The sequence below is a fragment of the Alternaria alternata genome, assembly GCF_001642055.1.
Source record: "Alternaria alternata strain SRC1lrK2f unplaced genomic scaffold CC77scaffold_13, whole genome shotgun sequence".
In the NCBI taxonomy this organism is placed as follows: Eukaryota; Fungi; Ascomycota; class Dothideomycetes; order Pleosporales; family Pleosporaceae; genus Alternaria; species Alternaria alternata.
In genome coordinates, this window is record NW_017306202.1 from 770,621 (window position 1) to 785,052 (window position 14,432).

The 14,432-nt window shown below is 50.5% G+C and overlaps 5 protein-coding genes across 5 annotated transcripts; 3 read left to right on the forward strand and 2 right to left on the reverse strand.

The window, feature by feature from the left end:
* Positions 1-1,356: 1,356 nt before the first annotated feature.
* On the reverse strand, positions 1,357-3,117 carry CC77DRAFT_937884 (hypothetical protein; the record flags this gene model as incomplete). The annotated part of the gene is made up of 3 exons (XM_018534576.1): positions 1,357-1,812; positions 1,874-1,960; positions 2,017-3,117. Coding segments are annotated over 3 exons (1,644 nt in total), but the record flags the coding sequence as incomplete, so codon positions are not given.
* A 401-nt stretch (positions 3,118-3,518) lies between these two features.
* On the forward strand, positions 3,519-5,058 carry CC77DRAFT_1051193 (hypothetical protein; the record flags this gene model as incomplete). The annotated part of the gene is made up of 3 exons (XM_018527656.1): positions 3,519-4,001; positions 4,056-4,649; positions 4,826-5,058. The coding sequence occupies exons 1-3, from the start codon at positions 3,911-3,913 to the stop codon at positions 5,056-5,058; spliced, it is 918 nt and encodes a 305-aa protein (XP_018384896.1). The 5' UTR covers positions 3,519-3,910.
* A 3,456-nt stretch (positions 5,059-8,514) lies between these two features.
* On the forward strand, positions 8,515-9,856 carry CC77DRAFT_1009943 (hypothetical protein; the record flags this gene model as incomplete). Its single annotated transcript, XM_018523619.1, has 5 exons — positions 8,515-8,698; positions 8,750-8,973; positions 9,017-9,235; positions 9,298-9,387; positions 9,440-9,856. 5 exons carry the CDS (start codon positions 8,515-8,517, stop codon positions 9,854-9,856), a joined length of 1,134 nt encoding a protein of 377 aa, XP_018384897.1.
* Positions 9,857-11,917: 2,061 nt separating this feature from the next.
* CC77DRAFT_1062618 (hypothetical protein) lies at positions 11,918-12,295 on the forward strand (the record flags this gene model as incomplete). The annotated part of the gene is made up of 1 exon (XM_018528546.1): positions 11,918-12,295. One exon carries the CDS (start codon positions 11,918-11,920, stop codon positions 12,293-12,295), a length of 378 nt encoding a protein of 125 aa, XP_018384898.1.
* Positions 12,296-12,350: 55 nt separating this feature from the next.
* On the reverse strand, positions 12,351-13,830 carry CC77DRAFT_1021585 (NAD(P)-binding protein). The gene has a single exon (XM_018525291.1). It carries the CDS (start codon positions 13,771-13,773, stop codon positions 12,826-12,828), a length of 948 nt encoding a protein of 315 aa, XP_018384899.1. The 5' UTR covers positions 13,774-13,830; the 3' UTR covers positions 12,351-12,825.
* Between the last annotated feature and the right edge of the window lie 602 nt (positions 13,831-14,432).

Below are 14,432 nucleotides of genomic sequence, written 5' to 3' on the forward strand. Positions count from 1 at the left end.
CTCGGCTATGGCTGCTTTGCGCTTGAATGAATGCGCTGTGGAGGTAACTGTTGGTCCTCTGTGCATATGGACAGGATTCGGGACACGCGCGGTCTGCTCGAAGAACGCGACTCGAACTTCTTCTAGAGCTATCATCAGATAGCAGTTCGGAGTAGTGAGGAAGATCTCCACCCACGCATCGATAAGTCGAAAGTGTGGTCCAGGTGTGAAGCAATACATCAAGTCGTCATCTTCCTGCACATTTCTGAAATGAAACCACTGAAATCTTGCAGAATACTTGATGACATCTTCAACTCGACGACGGTGGTACTCGTTGCTCTGCAATAGGTGGTCTTCGCGAAGGTTTCTCGGAGTGTAGTGTCCTGGCGTGTACGTCACCCTTGGATCGTTCCAGAGGAGGGTCGGAAGGGCCGGTGGGTGCTGGAGCGTACTGTCATGATAGAATCCGCTCGTCATCTGCGAAGTTGAATTGACGAAGTTTTGCATAGGCCCCATGCGAGGACCAAAGTGCAGAGCAGGCATAACGTTACTGTTTTGGTAAGCTTATATGGATGTTAGCAATCTTAGAAAGAAAGTAGGCTTGAAACTTACATTCCATTGCACTCGATATTTTAAACTGAATGTCGATGGTATTAAAGCCAATCGGTGTATAGTTCGGATAGGAAGTGTGTAGAAGTCTTTCAAGTGACGTTTAGGACAAGCGACAGGAAGAGCGTGAATCGCGGTCAATCTACACTGTGCGGAGGATGAGTGGATGTAGGGAGCTTTCAACAAGTTTGAGTTGATCGTGCGTTCACTGTTCGCTCGAACCACAGAAATCGTATGCTTTTGAGGATAGGGGAGAGCGGCGCGTGCAGGGTATAATGGCACTAACCACTCTCAGGAGTGAATTTGCATCAAGTGGAGAATCAACGATGATGCCTTGTGCTAACATCGTGACTCTGATCAGCAATTTACTGTGTAGGCGGAGCTTTCACGCAGACCTTGCGTAGAATAAGCGGAGTAAATAGCACTGTCTGCAACAGGAGAGAGAGAGACATTTGAGTGATATATACAACTGAAATGCAATATTCGTGAGGTATTGAATCGGTCAGAAGTCAGAGAAATAAGGAATCTCTAGACGGGTGTTAGAGACATGATATCCAAGTCATTTTCGTATGCGCTACGAGACGTCGCAAGCATTGTCACCACGTTATACTATAGCAAATACAACGTCAGTAAGCAGCAAGTAACAATGATGGACCTCAAAGTACACAAAGACTGCATATTCGTCAGCATAACGGTCGCAGCTCAATTCGTATGTCTTTCTCACTAGCAAACCATGACTGACATCTTTTGCGAACAACGATATCCATCTTATGGGTCTTGACCATTGAACTTGGTGCGGTAATCGTCCCTGATCGTGTCAAGGAACGCTTCTGACGGCAGCTGGTCCTCGAATGCCAGGTTTTGGAAGTTCATCTGATGATGTGCCGGCACGGTGATATTATATCTCTGCGCGTACGTAGCAGCCTGGCTCAGCCGAACGTTTCGATCGTGTGTGACGCCTCGAACGTGTTCGATGACTAGCGTTAATATCTGCGCCTTACGTCCGCGAGGTGGTCGGACCACTCCATCACCCATACTATAGAGGAAGTAGTCATGTAGGTCCTTGTTAGAGCCACGCGCCCCGCTGTCTGTGCTAGTATGGCGCAAAGAGGCAGTGGGAACATGGCCAGGGTAGCTTTCACCCCATTTCTTGGCCTTTGCGAAGTGATGCCCGATTTTCGATCGACCAAAGATCCCTGGTGTTTGGAGATCGTGTGCATAGTTCTACAAATAGTCTCAATCAGCTTATTGTTTCTTCGATCTCTCAGATATAAGTAACACTCACAATGTAGCGAGCTATGTGCATTGGCTGCCAATGCTCAATTGCCCGCAAACACATCTGTCGGTTGAGCGTGCATATGTTTGAAAAGTACTGGTTAGCTGTTAGTCCCTCGACGATAGATATAAACAATGGGGAATTATACTCACTGTGAAGTTCTCCTCGAGCGACGTTTCGAAAGGACAGCAGGTCACGTCGATTGATTCAGGCGTGCGGAAGTTAGACATTTCAGTGCCGAGTTCAGAGAATGCACTACTTGGCAGCTCCTGGATGCTTTTATTCTGGATCTCGACAAAGGCCCGAATACGCTCAGCACTCCAGGCTTTGTTCCCGTTGTCGGTTGGAGTTCTACTTCCCGGTCGAAACCCAGGGACAGTTATACCCCTTGCCTGGAGTAGTTGGGTGAATATTGGCGGAGCCGCCGGATTCTGCTCAGATGCAGCTGTACCATCGGGAACAGACTGCAAAGGGAAAATCGATACGCTATGCGCAGTCGATGTACCTGGTTGAGAGCCTGTGGTTGAGGCCACTGGTAACTGTAAATTTCCTTGAGGTATCTGCTGGCTGGGCTGGATGGGCTGGATGGGCTGTAACGGCTGGGGTGTGACGGTCAGGGATGAGGATTGCTGGACACCCAAATTTGCAGGAGCTGTAAACGACTGAGAAAATGGAAAAGGTCCAAACCCTGAGGGTGGAATTGGGAGCGGACCTGTGATCGGCTTGGCTGTCTCTGGACCCGCAAAGCGTGCCCCTCCAGGCTGGGAATAGCCATATTGGAAAGAATTTCCTGCCATCTGCGTAGCCGGAAGCATATCAAGAGGCATAGAAGCTTGGTTTCCTCTTTCTATGATCTCTGCAAAGCTAGGCCAATGTCCGGCAACGTTGTAGACCTGTTCCTCAAACGCCGTCCTTACCTCGAGTGGCGCGAGGTCAAACAGACGAGGGACGAATATGAAGAGCATAATCCACTCTTCAGCTAGAAGACCGTTTGGCAGCCAGTAACGGTGGCCAGCAGCTACCTCCATGGGTGTGGGGAGTACGAAGGTGGTTATGGAACTATATTCCCAGATACGCTCCAAGTAGTAGGTGATCTGTTGGCTTGTCATACATGTATAGTCGGCCTCGATGAAGGCTTTAGTGAGGATAGGCTGAGCTGTCGGGACATGGGGTTCACCGATGAAGCTGTTCCAGGAATCGAGGTTGGATGCCATGGTATCAGACGGCGACTGGTCGATTGATCGAGTTGAATCGGCAATGGCTAGTGTTCCTTCGTATTACAGTTGCCAACTCAACGCTACGTAACTTTCGACCGAGATAGTATAGGTGCGGTGGGTTGAAGGTGAGCTATATAACTCCTACCAGGAAAGAAATACCAGAGGAGCGTATGCTCGAGACAAGGATCTCATGGTGAATTCCATCCGCAGCCGGTACTCAGGTCGATGGCACATTACTCTGTGCGAAGGAATCAGAGTGAACCAGTACATCGTCGATCGACAATGCTTGACAACCTCCCTGAGGGTAGCAGGTATGACCACTAGGATGAAACCTTCACATTCACTGCGCTGACCTTCTGAACTTCTGATAAGTGACTTATCAAGTTTGCTTGTGCGTTGTTTTCACGACAATTGTTATACATTTGCGCGTGTGATGACTCAATTTCCATACCGTTCTGTATTGCCATTTCTTCACCCAGCTCTTGATACCCATAGGCTCTCGCGCAAAAGGCGGCAAGTTGAATCCACAGGGTCGCTCTTTCATCGTTTGAGGTGAATATCATTAGAATGTTTCCCTAATCAGGTTGGACGCGCGGTCTGGCGCGCCTGGGCAGTTTGAGATCTAGAGGCGACTCCAGAGCACAGACGACGCGACTGGATCGAACGGACCCTAGATCGTTGCTAGTAAGAACAAAGCCGCTGCGAGTCCACTCAAACTACTGCTGTTTCTGCAACACTGCGAAGGCCAGGACTACACCGATAAGGCGTAATCGCAATACTCCGCGACGACGGTTTCAACCAGCTCACCTACTCGGATCACTCGAACGGGATGTCTCGGGTCACCCCAACCTCTGACAGCTTCTCAGGGCAAAGCATCAGAATATACGGAGTGCGAGCTCGTGGAACAACAAACACAGCCGGTATGATGCGAACAATACATGCCTGTCTTTTCAATCGTTTCTGACAACACGCAGGGCGAACGCAGATCGAGGGAAAACACCATACCCAAGCTAATCCTCCCGAAATCTTCGTCGTGCTCGGAGCCAAAGAGGCTTCGCTCTCCGCATCAACATCGTCATCATCTCGCACCGTCCGTCCGACCGGAGTGAAAGAACTCGAACATGCTCCCCGGCTTGACGAATGCATTGCGCGGCTGCTCAGTGAGATGGAGGACGTCAAGGTGCCATCTCCAAGCTTTCTTACAACGCGTATTCGGGGTGAAAACAACGATAGCAACGGCCTCGTTTCAGCACTACGTCTCTATCCCATCCAGGAAGTCCTAGTCCGCTATATCTCCATGAAAGATCTCGAAGCGATTGCCTGTACGTCTTCAGCACTTTCAAACTCTTTGAACTTAAAAGAGACTAGGCATTTCTGGAAGTTCAGATTTAAGAATGGAAGGGGTGGTAGTTCATGGAAGCGTGTGAGGCATGATGCATACTTCAAGGCTCTCGAAGACATGCCCGAGCCTCGAAAACGGAAGCTAAGCGGGGACGAAGAGCTTCCTTATGCACCGCCGTGGCGCCCTCAGTCGCGAGGACCAAAAAGAATTCAGGTAGCACTTGGACGTATGTAAATGGACGAGACCTTGGGAATGAGTTCTCAGACACTTCCTAATGTTGGCGTAGGAATGTGGCGCGCGAGCATAGCGATCGATAGTAATCCATAGTAATCGAGTGTAAAAATCCTTTTGGGTGTAACCGCTCAAGCCACAATGCATCATGCATGCTGTTTATCCATTGAGGGCACACTGAGCAGAATGAGCGTCAGGAAAGGACACCTTCGCCGGATATCCCCCGACCTGCCCAAAGTCCCCGTGGCTTATATCCTGCTCATAACCATGCCTTGGGCCAGTCTTCCATCTCGCAACAACTAGGTCAGCCGACTGCGCAGCCACCCCAAACTTCAACTCGACCGACGAAGGGCCCTTGTCGTCGACAGCCGGAAGACGACGAAAATTGGAACGGGGTCATATGAACTCAAGAAAGACCGCTGGAGAACGTCGCGAGATAAATTGCTATCTGTGGTGACGGAAGCTTTGAGGATGGTACGACAGCAGCTTCAGACAGGTGCGAGGTACAGAGAAGGGTATCGGCTACAAGAGACATCGTACCAAGCAGTGTAGCAATGGTAGAATTAGTAGTCTACACAGTGCATACGCATGTCTCGCACAATCCAACTTGGATGTGAGACCAACTGTGTTTTCTCTTGCGCTAGCCTTCGACGTCGGGAGATAGTTTGCTGCACCATAAATTGGGTTCGAAGAGAGATTCAAACATGGGGTTTCTCAAATATCTGCCAGAAATCAAGATAGCCAGCTCATCCCATCGTGCACCAAATGTGGCGTCTGTTGGCGTGGCGGATATTGCGTGCGGACCCTCCGCTCCTGACGACTCTCTGATGAGCACTGACCTTGTTACATGACCACATCCTGACCAGGTGAATTATTTACTTCCAGTAGGGTCAACTACCAAAGCAATTCATTGTCGGCCTCTTGTCTTTGTATGTGACGCAGCGATCCTGCCTCAGACCCAGTCGAAGCTCATAGGAGATCGTTCAAGATGCACTCCATTGCTAGCTCTTCCTGCGCCTCTGTTCCTATACTTCCGCATGCGCGAGACGATGTCTCTGTCGCACCTTGAGCTGAGTATCCACGATGCTTCATGTTCTAAGTCCTCGAACCTCGAAGGCTGCCCAGAACTCGATTCGCGGCCACGCGAGACAGCCACAACGTCAAAACCTCGACTGGTTACTATGAGACGCTCAGTTGCGAAGTCACCACAAGACAGTCGAATATCGCACGCTGGTTGAAGAGGCGGAATTGCGATGGTTCATAGGGAGATGATGATGAGGGAAGAACAAAGAAATGATGACGCTGTCGCGACAGCCGAAGCCGAGCCATCTCCGCAGGTATCCTCGGCGCCAGTGGAGCCGCTTGTCTCGACCGAATCGTTACACACGCACACACCTATCAGCAACACCGTTGCAGCCATTCATCGACTACACTCAACGCGAGCACTGATTGAAAAGCACATAAGCCCCTGCTGACCAAAGCGACTTGATGCAACAACTCGGCAGTAATGACTCCGCACCGGACCAGCCGTACGCATTCGACTGCACATGGCGCCCATGCTTGCCGAGTGACTGCTTCGCACTACGCGACATCACTATATCCGCTCACGATTTTCGTTCTTCAGTACTGTACGAGATCTGGTATAGATGACATGGCTACTAAATAGCCATCTGGATCCCTATGTTCCTGACCATGTCCAAGAAACAGAATGGTTCTCAATCCTGGTTTTCGTCGCTTGAAGAAGAACGGCTCCCACTCTACAGGTCCTGCAGTAACGGCAAAGCACCTTGCCGCTGATTGCTACTCCTTGGTATCCATACTCTCATATGCCTAGAAAGAGTTCGGGAACATAATGTTTCATTCGCGTGCAGTGGCTGCTACGCAAGGCGGCTCCTCTGCCATCTTGAACGCTACTCATGTTGCACCATACACGATACATCCACATGCAGCTCAGTCAACTGTCGCGAAACCTCTTCACCATTACCATAGCCCATTCTGATTGGTTTGCCTAACTGTATGCGGCGCAGATCCGTCTAATTCCAGGGATACGTCTCGTTGCACGGACCCTCAACACATAGCCTATACGCTCTTCCTTAAGACTGTGGGGATCTTGATCGGCATCAAGCAGAGCATCGCATACTCAGAACGGCTTCTCTCGCATGTTGATGCCGTACCATGAAGATAAACAGGCTGCAATGCTATCCTCTTCATCCTGTCAGGACATCTCGTTCTACCGTCGCAAAAGAAGTCATACCCATGGCAGCATCTCGTCCTTAAACTGGAGAAGTGAGAGTACCACTCTTGAAGCGTCCCAAAACTACTGCTGTGGTAGTCTACCGGCGAATGCATACGACGGCTGTCACGGCCACTGGTTTACACGCACGTGGGGTTGTTCAAGCTTCCATCGAAATGGTCAAAAACCTGAAATACCCCATCTCATCAGACTCAAGACGATCATACCATCTGGAGCCAACTCTCTTGGTGATCACTATAGTTCGCTGTCGTTCAACATCCACGCGAATGGATATCATAGACATGATTTCCTTGCGACCGTATGGCATGCTATGAACGTCTTTACGCTCCCCGGGTTGCCACATGCAAATCCTGGCAAGCACAAAGCTGATCTCATGTCTCCGAAAAAAGCCAGGTTACGACAGCTCAAAACGTGCGACTGCCCACGAATCAGTATACGCACTCTAAGCATCTCCGATACTTTCTTCTCAGCGATGCTCAGATTTGCCATCTTGTATATCTTTGAGAGCCAAGTTGAACTTCGCAAATGCTATCTGTCTGCAACGCCCGGAAAGTCCTCGCATACTCCAATATGTGCGAAAGAACTCTTCGTTTCTTGACAGTCGCTCCTTGTCCACGAGTCTTGTCTCTCGGCCGCAAAGGCAGGGCGACATGTCCTGATCGCACCATTACCTTTGTAACCGGATCTCAGAAGCGCTCTTGTACTGAATGCTTCCATGGCTTGATGCAGGTTGCACTTGGTGTCTTCCGGCCATGTTACAGCATGATTTCTCTTCCTATAGGATGTCTGATAGGATATGCGTCCTTTGTCTCCTTTGATGCTTTGTAGACTGCTCGTCAGGCGTTCCAGCGATAGGTGTGCACTACTGCGCCTCTACTTGGGAGCATTCACCTTGCCAGCCCTATTTCGATATTGTCGTTGACACGTTGATCGTTCGCATACCTGTGTCGCTATGGTGCGGAAGAGGCCGCGCAGGTATCCGGAATCCGCATCCTTCGAAGGACATTCGATCTATGCCATAGCTCATCGTCGGTCTGCAATAATCGCTTCCCTGGACTACCAGCATTTGGGTCTCGTCGCCAGCTAGTGTGCGTCCACATAGGGTTGATAGGACCAAACATCTTTGACTCGCAAGCTCAACAACAGATCAATGTCTAACCACTATGTCAGCAGCATGATAAAGAGCTCTAGGTAATCTCGCCCCTGAGGGTACGAGGCGTGCGCAAGTTCGTCGGTATCAGACCCTGTTGGCGATCGAGGTGGCGGTGGAGGAGAGGATCGTCAAGGAAGTCAGCGTCGAGACGCTGCAATGCTATCAGCTTTACCTAACCATGGCCATACGATGGACATACCGCCGTACAGCTATTCTCGTGTGGTTCGTGGATCCTCATTGCCTTGCTTGTGGCCTCCCTGTTCCTCCCTTTGTCGTGAAAGTGAGCATAGCTTCACACAGACGCTAAGCGAAAGCTCCCACGACTCCCGCCTACGTGTAAGTACCCCACCAACTTAAGGGTCTGCCTCTCCGCTTCTCGAATCTCAGCTACTGGAACTGTGATATCAAATGGGTGCTCCTCCCTTCGCAGATATTCGCCTGCAATCTGCCACGATGGCCGCCAACAACAGCGATAATCTCAAGCCCAAGCCTGCCACTTCACACATCAACACGGGCTACTACTATGGTAGCGATAGTAACAACTCCGAGGCTGCGAAGAACGACCAGGCAGACGAAGAAAGCGACAGTGACGGTGACGGCGACGAGCACGTCCGAGATCTAAGCGTTGGCAGCCACAGTAAGTACACGAAAGCGTAAGCTTCACGGGTCACTAACGCAGGATCGATAGACCCCGGATCATGGCTGGCGTATAACAACGAAGGCAGAAAGCTCAAGGTCGAGCTGTCCATGCATCTCAAGAACAAGGACAGGAAAGAGGCAGCACGCGTCCAAAAAGAAATCGATGATCACCTTCGGCGTGGTGAGGTAGACATTAGCCAGCTTGATCCTGACACTATAGCATGCCTAGAGGCAATTGACGGTCCGGAACCTCGACGCGCTCCTCGTGGCGCTGTCCGTCTCCCGACTGAGCGTTCTGCTACCCCTTTCCATGCAGGCTCATCCCAGGCTCTTGTACTTACGCCATATTTTACCACTATCCCTCAACCTCAACCGCATGAACCCTCCACATATCGCCGATAACGGAATACTAGAAGCAGGCAGTACACTCGCCCTGAGAGGTCTCAACCGGGCCCTCTACTGCAAAGCATCACCAGTCAATCTGGACTACAAGACACTACTCAATTTTGAGATGACTCTGCTTGAGATGGCCACTGTAAGCTCATATGCTCGTTCGTCCCGTCCACTCTCTACACCTACTAATTTGCCACCATGTAGTATATTCCGTTGTCATTCTTGTGGCTAGGTGGCTTCCTCTCGCGCGTCAAAGCAGCCAAAGGGGGATGCACGGTTGTTGCACAAATGATGGTGAGCAAACCCAGGAGTTCTGAACACAGAATCATGGTGCTAATTCTGATAGCTCTGGGCGAGGGCCCTTGACAATGGTACCGAGTTAACAAACAAGCTCGGAAATCTTCGCAGTACAATGCAACACAAACTGAAGAATTATGGAACGTCCAACAGCGCCGACAAGACTGCCTCCTCTTGGGCCCCTACAAATATGGTGACCACCAGAGCCATGTCAAACTTGACTGCGGACACATCCCTCTTGCGACTTCGGCACGGGGTAACTCGCCCTCCTCAAGGTCAGCATCGTGGTCGTCTCACCATCGCCATCGAACATGCACATACCTGTGGCCATTGGAGTGTCATGCTAAGCGAGGTCGAACGGTATATTGAACACTTCAAGCTGAAAGTACCTAAGAGACTCACTGCGGACGCCGACAAGCTGGCTATCAAGGATTTCGAGAGCATCTATGAGGCGACATCTCACTAAGAACATCCCACGAGCTCTGCACATGCGCACTCTTGGGCTCCACGCCCATTCTATAGGGCAAGCTGAGAGCACTGATTATGCGATGTACGGCATAGATGTTTATGACGGAGACGTAACGGCCAGTCAGGTTATAGAAGCCACCACTTGGTGTGGATGTGTTCACGAAAGAGATCTTAATTCGAGTTTGTATTCGCAAGCGAGGCGTTTAAGGTCAGGCTGATCACTTGGCTGGCAGGCTGACAAAGATTCTGGTTAGGTATAATATGTGCCTTGGAGTTCTATACCCACATCTTTCATGATCATAGTTCGTATTCAAAACAGATGAGCCCGGAATAGATTCTCATTCCTATTGTGGTGTGATGAAGCCGAAAACATATTTTGGCGTCTCGTGTTAGGTTTTGTGGGGCAAAAGGAAAGATTGTCAGTTGTTGTGAAGGTGTCTGGATCCGGGCACATCTCATCCGTTTGGGGTTAGCGTATCTGTCTGTATATCGATTACATCGTCATCTGCGCTTCATGACTGAGGTGGTTTTGTCTGTCCTACCTTCCGCTCAATTTGCCATTCTATAACGCATGGTTCTCTATCTGGGCTGCATGCATATTGCACATCAGATTGGGCACTAGATAAGGCTTTGCGTTGTCCAACCGTGCCACCCAACGCCTACTGTACGGCAGAGCGACCACGCCGCATTCGCGTGCAGTGCACATACCTGGCAAGGCAGTCTCGAAATGCTGCGCATGCACGATTTTGCTTTCGCATATGATGACTTGGCCTGCGAAAGCTGCACATCGATGCGCTCAACGATGCCAGTCCATCTGAACCGTACCTATGTATTTTCGTGGCATCTCTCTCAACAAGAGCTTGAAGGTTTTCACTGTGTCTCATGGAACGCGGCTGGACACGAACAAGATAAGCTTCGCGAAGGATTAAATGATCCCAGGGATGGTACTGTGCCGCATACGGCGATGCCGGCAACACACCAACAATTATCATGCACGAAGTAACCAGCTCGCGTAGATATAGCCAAATGTCGTCAGCTGTCCGTCAGTAGATCTCCATGCAAGATAATCAGCATGGCAGCCTACCTCCAACTGCATACAACACAATCATGTCACTGTCCACACCGGCACTCACCATCCAACACTGTACGGTCCGATGTTGTCAGCACACGACTTCAACCGGTGGATTCTCATCGGCGCATTCGCGGGATGACATGTAACGGAACGACTCCTCCCAGCTTTTGCATGAACATGGGAAATGGACGACTATCAACAACAGACGCGGCGCGGTCTGTTGACGAGCGAGCCGTCGTTTGTTTCCAACAGACGTGCGACGTAGAAGCCGTTTCAAGGAGCGGACATGGGTCGGGAAAAACAAACGAGCCACGCCCAACAAACAGCCTTGCTGGCCTCGTTTCCAAGGAACACGTTCGCTGACTCTTTTCGTGCTCGGGCCTCAGATCTATAGCAACGTTGGGTCTAGCCTTACCGCATGAAGACGGCACGGTTTCAGAACTTCATGCACGCCAGCTGCGCCTGTACGCCAGACGCCGCTTTGCAGCGCGCTGTTAGTGTTATGCGCGACGCGACTGTTGCGGTTGGACGAGAGCCGCGACATCCAACACGAAAGAACACAAATTCTCGCCTATGAAACTGCGGATAATACTTCGCCTTGCTGCAAAAGCCTATTTTGCGGCAGTGACAGCTGGAGTCCGGTGATATTTGGTGGCGGATATTCGCTGCCCCGCGCTGCCCCTGGCCATCATTTTACGGCGTCGAGGGCGTCGGACCCTTGGCGTGGAGAGACCTTGCATGTCATCCCCCTGGGTACCATATAATTGCGGCCACGGCAGGTTGGTGATCGGCATAAGCATATACGCCTCTGTGTCCCCTTGGTGCCTTTCCTTGTCATACAAACATTGTTTCTCTCATATAACGGCTTTATTCGCTTCTTAACAGACATCCATTAACCCCCGGATACGGTTGCATATATCAACGATACGCTTCTCTTCTTTAGATCAAATCGCAACTTCCATTCTCGCTATACGCAAATCTCACACTATGTCTTACCAACCGCAATCGCCTAGTGGGCTTCCCAGCTCTCCACGAGCAAACCGCCAAATGCAGATGCTCTCTCCACTCGACACATCATTTCCCTCGGATTCATCGCAAACACCTTCGCCATACTCCAGCACATCCGAGAAGCATTCAGAAAAGGCCCGCGACATCTTCGCCGATGCTACCATTCCTCTCAGCCCAGCATCGTCAACAAGCTCGACTAGGAAAGCAAACCCTTACGAGGGTCTTGAACCTCGGAAGCGTAGCGGCCTCGCGCGACTCTTTTGCTGCCTTGGCCGCGAAGAGCGCGCACGACGAAGAATGAACAGGAGTTTGGAATTTGAGAAAGTTGGCGAAGACTGCCATTGGTCGGAGTACTAAGGATACGAATTATTCGACAACATATTCGATGATGGAGATTTCGCGGCTTGCCATAATGCCCATGCATATCCATTGCGATCTGAAACACGACATAACGGGACGTCTACCCACCGAACCTCCAAACATCCGACAGCTCGGATACCAAACAGACACCTTCGGATTCCCCGGTGTCCGAGTCACGAAACAACTTGCGATACAAGAATTGATCGCATGCTCAAACACTCACCACACAAACATTGTCTTCATACTGTCACTGCGACGTTTCTTATGTTTATATTTACAACATATTCTCGGGCTTGGATTTTCCGGTCCTTCTTATGGCATTGCTATTGTCTGGATAGACATGCAACTGCCGCTGTTTCTCTATCTGTTCAGCGTTGGTGTTGGGGTCATTTCTGCTATATCCGGTTCACAATCAGAGACCATTTAACGCGCAAGACTGGGAGAGCGAGCGCAATCTCGTCATGCAAGACGAAGGCAAATACAAAATCATTATCATGCAATGTCTGCGTACTGGTCCGCCGCGTCGTTCATCTCGTGCTTTGCTCTCCTTTTCCACGAACCGCCTGATCAACAAACTCTTCAAACTGACACGCATCCCTCCCCAGCACCCACTCCAACACATTGCTGTTCCCCACCAGCCCTCTCGCATCATAGAACAAAATCATCCTTTCCGCCGTATCTCTACTCCGCCTATCCGCCTGCGCAGCATCTTCAAGCTTAAACAACCTCTTTAGCAGAGCATCCACCGCGTCCCCAAACGCCTTCTTCTCGACCATGACCTGTTTACCAATCTTTCCCTCAACGATACGCAACGCCTCTCCAAAACTGATAGGCTGATGCGTCGACGTAAGCGGATACTGCGCATAAAAATGCTTTTCCCGTTCCTCCGCCACAACCTTGAACACTTCAGCCAAGTCACTTAATGCAAGCATCGAGAACCTATTTTCCGTACTCCATAGGGCAGGATACACCGGTTTATCCTGTTGTGCCAGCATAGCGACAGGTATGTTATCCATAAATGTGCTCGGCTGAAGAATAGTGTATGGAATCCCAGATTCCATTATCCATTCCTCGACAACTCGTTTACAGTCATGATTCAACATCTTACTGAACTGGCTGTTCAACACGCTACTCAATATGAAATGCTTGAACACTCCGTTGCCATTATAGTAGGCGGCAACGGCGGCGTCAATCATCATTTTGCCGATTTCTGTTTCGTGGGGGTGGTAGGAGGGACCTATGTGGATGACTGTGGTGACATTTTCGAGGAGCGAGGCGCAGTCTGAAGGGGAGTAAAGGTCGGCTTGGATCACTTCAGCACGGGGGTAGTCTTGTTGGAGACGGGCTTTGGAGGAGGAGGAGTGGACGGCTAGGCGGATGTTCTGCCACTTGGAGAGTAGAGGGAGGAGTTTGCCGGCTTGTTTACCGGACGCAGAGGTGATTAGGAGACGGTCTTTTGAGGGGTCTGCAGGCATAGTCGCTGTTGTGGGCTGTATGAGACAAGACGGGTGTGGTTCGAGGGCATTGAAAGAGCTGAAGTGCAGTGCTTATACTCGTCAGATGGAGACGCGTCTTGACGTCACATTCTTACGTTCTTACGTGGTGTACGTGTCCGACCTGTCCATTGGGTACCTAGGTATTGGGGCAGCGCTCACGGGAAGAGTATACGGCATTGTTCAAGGACACAACAGGACAGTGGTGTCGTCTAGCCATAGACTTTGCTGCCCTGACATTCTACAATTCCCTAAACGTGCACCTAACTGGTCAAAAGATACTTTTGTAGTATATGCAAGACCCATAGTAGAACAATAAATCAACATGAATGCATCCCATTTGCTGAACTTTGAAGTCATCAGGTGGATTAAGAGGGTAACTTGCGAATGTCAACAACAACATGCAGGTGTACTTCGCAGACAGCTTGAAGCACCCGTCCCCCAGACCCGTGTGCGGGGAACGTGCTCTTCGACATGGAATTTGCATTGAAGGTGTCTGCTCACGAACCAGTCGCATTCGTTGCTCTTGCAGCTGACGTACTAAGCATAGATGCCCTCGGGCGCATCCGTCGCCGATGCCGAAGGGCAAAGGTCTGGACACGGACACGTTCGTACGAACTGTGGCTCTGTGGCTGACTCGA

What these genes read in the sequence shown, in the direction of transcription:
- CC77DRAFT_1021585 (XM_018525291.1), bottom strand. Translation starts at nt 13,773, where the DNA reads ATGCCTGCAGACCCCTCAAAAGACCGTCTCCTAATCACCTCTGCGTCC.